Source organism: Mustela lutreola, chromosome 14 (assembly GCF_030435805.1).
Source record: "Mustela lutreola isolate mMusLut2 chromosome 14, mMusLut2.pri, whole genome shotgun sequence".
In the NCBI taxonomy this organism is placed as follows: domain Eukaryota; kingdom Metazoa; phylum Chordata; class Mammalia; order Carnivora; family Mustelidae; genus Mustela; species Mustela lutreola.
Window position 1 is genome coordinate 40,478,904 of NC_081303.1, and position 8,138 is coordinate 40,487,041.

The 8,138-nt window shown below is 45.6% G+C and overlaps 1 protein-coding gene across 1 annotated transcript; it reads right to left on the reverse strand.

The window, feature by feature from the left end:
* Window positions 1–4,925: 4,925 nt before the first annotated feature.
* On the reverse strand, window positions 4,926–5,925 carry G0S2 (G0/G1 switch 2). The gene is made up of 2 exons (XM_059147081.1): window positions 5,768–5,925; window positions 4,926–5,609 (listed from the first exon to the last, which is right to left on the reverse strand). Exon 2 carries the CDS (start codon window positions 5,589–5,591, stop codon window positions 5,280–5,282), a length of 312 nt encoding a protein of 103 aa, XP_059003064.1. The 5' UTR covers window positions 5,592–5,609; window positions 5,768–5,925; the 3' UTR covers window positions 4,926–5,279.
* Between the last annotated feature and the right edge of the window lie 2,213 nt (window positions 5,926–8,138).

The window sequence follows — 8,138 nt, forward strand, 5'->3', positions numbered from 1 at the left end:
TATTTCAATTTCTCCCTTCTTCCCTGCTGCTTTTATGTATTTTTTTCCAGCTGTAGTACTAAGGAACTACTTGGTACAAGTCTGTAGCCCAGAGCAATACGTACCTAATAAAATCCCATTTAACAAATGTTTACCCAACTTCTTTAGGTCTAGAAAAATCTTTAATTATAACTCTTAATATGGCTCTAGACCAGGGCTTAAATTAGGTCTTTTTTAAAAAAAAATTCAATTTATTTAAGTCGAGAAATGAAACAAACAAAAATCCCTCAAAACAGTTCACCCAGCTTCTCTATGACTGCTTTCTGGTTTAGCAAGGTTGCAATATGATTGCTTTTTTTCCCGAGAAAATTCTGATGAAAGGATGGCCCATCTAAAAGATCAAGCAAAGATGAGTGGAAAAAGAGTAAAATGAAATAAGGGTGGGTTTCAGAAGGCACGAGTCCTTGAGAGAGACCATAGTGGAATTAGAATTTTGTTATTTAGGCCTCAGCATATGAATTAAAGAAGCAAACTATTGATTCTTTTGATTTCTGGAGTCCTGCTTAACCTGTATTAGTTTATTCTGGGGGGTTTTCTCTTAAATGAATTAATTTACTGATTTTGACATGTTGAAGTTCCTCCATGATGGCCATTGTTCTAACTCAAAGGTTTTGTCCTTTATCAAAGTAAGCATAAGAGTTAGGATTACAGTGCAGCTTTACATGGGAAGGAGGAGTTCTTCTAAGAGGAGTTTGCAATTTTGACATAGAAGAACCCAGAAAGACAAAAGAGGCTGTTTAGCAACAGTGTGTGCTTGCAAGTGGTATCTTGCATGCCCTTCCTAAACAGAGGTTAGGAAAGGGCCATGCAATCCAATGACCTGACAATGTTTGACCCTGGAATATAGACTGAAAGTGTATTCCTTCACACATTGACAAGACAGAGCATGCTTTCCTGTAAGTTTTGTAGGAGATCCAAAGCTAAGTTTGGCCAATTACCTTTTCCTAAATTGGGCACCAGTCTAATGGATCTCCAGCTATGATCCCCTAGGTCAACTTGGATTGGATTAGTGATTTATTGGGCCATTCCCTTTGGAACACTCCCTTATACATATATCAGAAATAAGGTATTCCAGAACAAAACAAAAACACAGAAGACAAGACATTACCATATAGACAAAAACAAAAGTAAGGTGAGCAACAGGGGAATAAGCAGTTTAATGACACAAATAGTTATCAAATGATATACCTCCACACAAAGGGTCTAATGACATATATGAGACCGATGTCTAATTACTCAGTGGTAGACCTCCTAAAAAAATATCTAATGACCTTATGCAAAGGCCTAGGTATGATTATTTATCAGCATCTACACCCATCCACTAAAATATCTAGTTACTTTGTACAAAGACTGATGATTTTATAGAGGCCTACTTGGTTACAAATCATAGAAGTGGTGAGAACTCAGTTGAAACCACTGGAGTTCAGACAGTCCTTGGGACTGACTTAGCTGGCAGCAGGTATGAAGGGCAAATAGAGTTTGGGTACAAGGAACCTAGGAATCATACTTGTTGGGTTTTGGGAAACACAAAATTCAGAGATTGGCATACTTTCTCAGGCTTAAGTGGGCGGACATCACCTATAGGCATATTATATATATGCATACTATGGTTTGACTGCCTGGCACTCTGAAATGTATTTATGGGGTGTGTCAGTTCCCGGTTGGTTGGCCCTTGGTCGTGATGGTCTGTCACTGGTTGGTTGGCTTGTAAGAGTGTGTCTGCTGAGGTGAGTTGCCATTGATGGAGCCGGTGGGTTTAGACTAGTTCTGGAGACCATGGTTATAGAAAAATCAGATTTGTCCAAAAGATGTGGCAAGTTTTTAGTGTTCTCACAGTTGATACCAACTATGTGCTTTCATTAAAACATAGTACAAGTTGGAATCTAATATAACACAAAATTACATATTTATCTCTATTAATAGATCCGAGTTTTATAATGAACAAGGTGACTTCTAAGTGTTGCACGATGACAAAGTTTGATAACCATTAGGCTCAACCACGAGGTTAAGGTATTTTTTAAAAAATACTTTATTTATTTATTTTACAGAGAGAGAGAGAGAGAGAGATCACAAGGAGGCAGAGGGGCAGAGATGGGATGGGGGGTGGGAAGAAGGCTCTCAGCTGAGCAGGGAGCCTGATGCGGGGCTCCATCGCGGGGCTCAATCCCAGGACCCTGAGATTATGACCTGAGCCGAAGGCAAAGGTTTAATTCACTGAGCCACCCAGGCAACCCCAGGTTAAGGTATTTTCTAAGAGGCAAAAGCCTTTGGAGGATGAACTTAATTGGGAAAGAGGTTTTTTTTTGAATCAAATTCATTATTGTTATTATTATTTACATTATAGTTAGTTAACATATAAATTCATTATTTTTAATAATCATTTAGTAAGAAGGAAAATATTTGTCAACATGCTGAGAAAAAGAACAAAATGGCATTGGAAACAGAGCGGGTGTGTGTGTCGGGGGCGGAGGGATGGGTTCAGAGAAACAGGCTGGAATAGGAAATATACCCCCTCTTTGGTAGTTGTACCAAGTAGAATCCCAGCATCTTATAATTGGGTGGGACCTCAGAGGTCATTAGCCCAATCTCCTTTCCAGGTTCAGAAATCTCCTTTCCAGTTTATTTCCAACTTCTGCTTGCATGCTTTTAGTAATGAGTTTACTGTACATCATAAGGAAACTCCTTAGGTTTTAATGACTCTGATTTCTTAATGACCTAAGAACTGCTTCCTTGTACTTCTTTTTGCTTTTAGTTTTGCGTTTTCAAGCCACATAAAATAAGTCTATTTATTGGATCAATATGGCTGCCTTTCAACTATTTGGAGGTAAGGATGTGGCAGGATTGTATTGGAATTTCTCTATTCCTCTACTCAGTTGTTCCGAATGTGACAGGGTTCTTGGATTTTTATATGCTCAAGTCCCTCTGATCCAAGTAGTTTTTGTTTGTCAAGGTCTCTCTTGAAATATAACAACTATCATTGACCGAAAGCTTACTGTTTGTTAGGTACCTGCATAGGTACTTCACGTGCATTGTCTCAGTTAATTCTCAAAAATAATCACGAGGGAGGCGCTATTTTATAGATGGTGCTTAACTTAATTAACCTGAGGCAGAGAGTTTATAAGTAACTTGTCCAAGGTCTTAAAGAGAGCTAATGGAGGAGTCCGAATGGAAACCTAAGCAAATCCACGGGTTCTCTTAACTTTTTTGGTTTTCCACCTGCCAGATTGTAAAGTAAAATAAAACTACCTCCTTGTCCCCTTTTCTGGACATACCACTCCTACTAATAAGATGTTAGGAGTTCTTGTTTTTTTTTGTTTGTTTGTTTTTGGCAGACCTTTGTTAGCTTATATTGAGCTTGTAATCAGTGGAAACAGCTAGGTCTTTTTCATATGATCCGCTGCTAGAACAAGCGTTCATAATTCTGGGGCCATGCAAGTGGATTTTTGGAACTAATTCTGTACTGTATCTTCTCTGTTCAGTTTCAACTGTGCTTCCAATCTGTTGAGTCATTTTGAATCCTGACTCTACAACCTCACTAACAGAAATGATATGTATACCTTCTGTCACTTCTAGGTTGATGATAAAATTGCCAGGCAGGATAGGGCCATTTTTGTCCCTGTTCGAGGAGAGGGACTGCTATTGATAACTACTACAGTCCCTGGAGACGGCCTCAAAACCTTGATTCTGAAACTGTTAAGCAAACCTTTTTCCTTCCTTTCCTTTAACCCAGGGCTCCTGGACCTCTGCCCTACTGATTGACATTTGGACCAGGGAGTGCTATGTTGTGGGTGGGTGTCCTGTGTATTAGAAGCTGTTTCGCAGCATCCCTGGCTTCTACTCCCTAGGTGCTAGTAACAGTGCCCCCCTCTCCCTACCAGACAACTAGAAACGTCTCCAGACATTTTCAAATGTCTCCTGGGGGACAAAATTGCTCCTCCTCTGAGAATCAGTCTCTGACTTCATAAATAGATTACCTGAGCCATCAAGTATTTACTAAGAACCGATTATGTGCCTGAGACTTAATAATTTCTATGAACATTAAAGAGGAAGAGGAGGACAAGGAACTTGATCACAAGATTATACTCTGTTCCTGGAGGAAGAGGACTCAGATGGGAGATAGCCTGTCTTTTCTCTTTCTAACCTAGAGCTTCTTACTATGATTTGAGTTGAGGAGGAGGAAGGCTGGGTAGAGCCAGACATCCATTTGGGCATTCTTGGGACCTTGCCTTGTCTTCTGACTAGCTAGCTAGTTTTTTTTTTTTTTTTTTTTTCTTTCCTCTCTCTCTCTCTCTCTCTCTGTTATAATACAGTTAGGAAAAGGGGCATCTGGGTGGCTCAGTGGGTTAAGCCTCTGCTTTCTGCTCAGGTGATGATCTCAGATTCCTGGGGTCAAGCCTGGCATGGGACTCTGCTCAGCAAGGAGCCTGCTCTCCACCCCCCACCCCAGCCTACTTGTGATCTCTGTCAAATAAATAAAATCTTAAAAAAAAAAAAAAAAGAACAGGAAGAAAGAGGTATCAGTCAAAGGAGCCTCTAGTCAGGTATGAGATGGCAAATAGGTTTTTTGCCTTGAATTAATCAGTATCTGCTATTAGTATACTGTAGCTCACAAGCTGATTTATCTTCTGATCCTAAAATGCAAAGCCTGGTGGGACTTAATAAAACTTTTTCTGCCTCCCCTAACATGAAACAAAAATGAATCCTCCATATACTTATAAGCACGCAATATGAGTATCGGAGTCCCTGACAGTGAAGCAAATGCTGCCTGCGGCTCAGGTAGCTGCTCTCCCCACAGGGCTCAGCTAAGACCCCCTCTGCCAGCATGCTTACCCTCTCTGCTGTCCGCCACAGGGAAACAGGCCCCTCAGGAATCAGATACTGAGACATAGTATAAAACGAGTTTTATTTCAAAATGCAAAATGGTGGTCACTGTAATAATTAATAATAATAACAAGAATATAAAAAGCATTCCCCGCCTTCCACCCTAGTGCAAAACGGTGGATGCACTCAGAAAGCTCGAAGACATGTTATCCTGCAATGCTGCACAGCAGCAACACTTAATCCCAAACTCCTTTTGGTGGATCCGTGTGGTAGTTCAGGTCTGGAAGCGGGTGGCTTCTCAGATCTAAGTCCAAACAGCACAGGACTCCTGCTCTTTCCCCCTTGAGCCCGACCCTACACGCGCCCTCTTTCTCGAACTCCGGCTTTCTCTTCCCTCCCTCCGCGGGCTCCCAGGGGTCCTACGAGGCGTGCTGCCGGATGGAGAGCGCGCGGCTGCAGAGGACGGCCTCCTGCTGCTTGCTTTTCTCCCGCAGGGTCTGGATCGCGAGGCGCTTCCGCTCTTGGGCCGCCTGGAGCTCGGCCACCGCCGCCTCCTCGTCCCGCAGGCGGCTAGCGGCGGTGAAGGGGCTGCACACAGTCTCCACTAGGCCGATGACCATGCCGACGAAGGCCAGCACGCCGCCCAGCACGTACAGCTTCAGCACCTTCCGATTGGGCCTCTGGGCCATCAGCTCCCTGGCCAGCGGGATCAGCTCCTGCACCGTTTCCATCTCGGGGCCGGGGGTGACCTGCGGAAGGGGCGACGCAGGAAAGGGGACCGTCAGCCACGGAAAGATGGCTCCAGCCTGCCCGAGCTCCCCTCACTCGGCTGTCCCGCAGGAAGGGGGGCCCGCCCCGGACCCCGCCCCGCACCCCGCCCCGCCTCACTCTCTCCCGCGGGGTTCACCTTGGGGGCGCAGCGCGATCAGGAGGCAGCGCGAGCGGTCAGCGCGTGAAGGGGTCTGGCCGGCCTCTGCGTTCTCCTCCTACGTAGCCGCGGCTCTTCCAGGTGGAGACTCCGCAGTTGGCACCTCGGCGGTGCCCCGGGGCCGCTTATATCTTTTCCTCCGAGACCCGCCTCCCGGGCTCCCCTGGCCCGGGGCCAGCGCCGCTAGCGCCAGAGGAAGGAGGGGGAAGTAGGGGGGGGCGGGGTAGGGGCGGGGAAGGACCTAGGTGGGGGCGGCCAGGAGCTGTGCACACCTGGGTCTTGAAGCTGGGAGTCCCAAGCAGGGGAGACCGCGGCGGGCGTGCGGGGATGGGGGCTGCCGGGTCGCAGGAGGTCCCCCTCCGGGTGCACACTCCGGTGAGGACCCGGAGCCCTGGGAGGTAGTGCGGACACACTCCATGTGACTCTTCCTTAGTGTGGGTGGGTGGCCCAGCTTTCCTTGCCCTGGGTGGCCTGTGAGGGACCCCTAATGGGCTTCTACCTAACCGGAAGTTCTTTGGTTTTTATTCCTAAGTGTTGTCATTTTCCCACAGGTGTGGGGACTGGAGGGGAGAAGGCAAGGGGGAGGGATCTTGGAAGGAGCAGAACCAGGTTTCAGGGCTCTGTGCATGCTTGTGTTTCTTTCCGGCTTGACTGGTTTTACTCACAGGTGCTAGCCCTAATAGGGTCACTTGATAGATTACTACTTATTGAGGGTGCCCTTTTACCCAGGTGTGTGTGTGTGATGCCTCTCTCTGCGCTTGCGCCTGTTTGTATATGTACTTCTGGGTATCATTAAATCCAAATTATCTCCACTCCTACTTGAGAAGTGCAGCTGTGGGTTACAGGGCAGAGAAGATGGAAGGGGACTGTCCATAAGTTTCTTCTGGGGGTCTGGAATGCAAATAGCTCATGCTCTCAGTGAATGCTTGCCACTTCCCTGGGTCTGGGGGTGCAACGCCACTGTGCTGGCTCCTAGAAACGGGGCAGAAGGGTAAGAGCAGGGTTTGGGTAAGAGCTGGAGAGAGAACTCTTGGCGGGAGGGGGGGTGCTGGCTGGCTCAGTTGAAGAGGGTGTGATTCTTGGTCTGGGGTCCTTAGTTCAAGCCCGGGTTAGGTGAAGAGATTATTTAAGTAGGACTTAAAAAAAAAAAAAAAAAATCACTCTTGGAAGCAAGGGACGGGAGAAAGATACATTTTGGCTGGGATTAAAATCATTCCTATGGGGTGAAGGGTGCAATGATTTAGCTTTGGTTATCCATTTACCAGAGTTAACTAGCTAGAGGTGAAAAGCAGAGGCAAGTGGGCCAAAGGGCTGCCAGCACTTAGGGGGAGGAGAGAGAAATCAGACTGGCCAGAAAATTTGTGAAGGTCAGTGATGCAATCTTGCAACAGCCTCCTGTGGGTAGGGACAGGGAAAGGGGCTGTTTCAAAGATCAAGTGTTGGAGTCCTTGCATATTTTAACAGTAACCTTTTTTGGGGGTGGGGGCTGAGGCAATTTCCCTGACAATTTAGTTAAAAAAGACAACCCTGCCAGCTACCCTTTGCCTTGGCTATTAGCATTTACGGTAGTAAGATTTGTGTGGGCAAGGTTAGTTAAGCAGCTTTTGTAAAATTCTGCCTTTTAGTCAGAACCTAAGCAGTCAAGTTGACATGGGGCCAAATAGAGGTTATTCCTACAGGTTGGTGAACACTGCTTATTGTTCTTTTAATGTTGTCAGACAGGAAATTTCTGCAACAAAGGACCAAGTTGAGATTAATAAGTGGAGATTAATATCAATCTTGGGATTTTCTTTCTTTCTTTTTTTTTTTTTTTTTTTAAAGATTTTTATTTATTTATTTGACAGAGAGAAATCACAAGTAGACGGAGAGGCAGGCAGAGAGAGAGAGAGGGAAGCAGGCTCCCTGCCGAGCAGAGAGCCCGATGCGGGACTCGATCCCAGGACCCTGAGATCATGACCCGAGCCGAAGGCAGCGGCTCAACCCACTGAGCCACCCAGGCGCCCCTCTTTTTTTTTTTTTTTTTAAAGATTTTATTTATTTATTTGATAGAGAGCTCACACAAGAAGGGGAGAGGGGCAAAAGGAGAGGGAGAAGCAGACTCCCTGCTGAGCAGGATCCTGATGGGGGTCTCAATTTCAGGACCCTGGGATCATGACCTGAACTGAAGGCAGAAACTTAACTGACTGAGCCACCGAGGTGCCCCAGTCTTGGCATTTTCTTTGATTCTTTCTTAACATTTTGAAGAAGTCTCTAATAACCTGGCAGAAATGATATGCAAACCTCAAGATTTGTGAGTGTGCCAAACACTGTGGCTTCTGGAAGCGTATATAATATATACCTTATTATCGGG

Excerpts from the sequence above, each read along its gene's own strand:
- G0S2 (XM_059147081.1), bottom strand. The coding sequence starts at position 5,591 with ATGGAAACGGTGCAGGAGCTGATCCCGCTGGCCAGGGAGCTGATGGCC.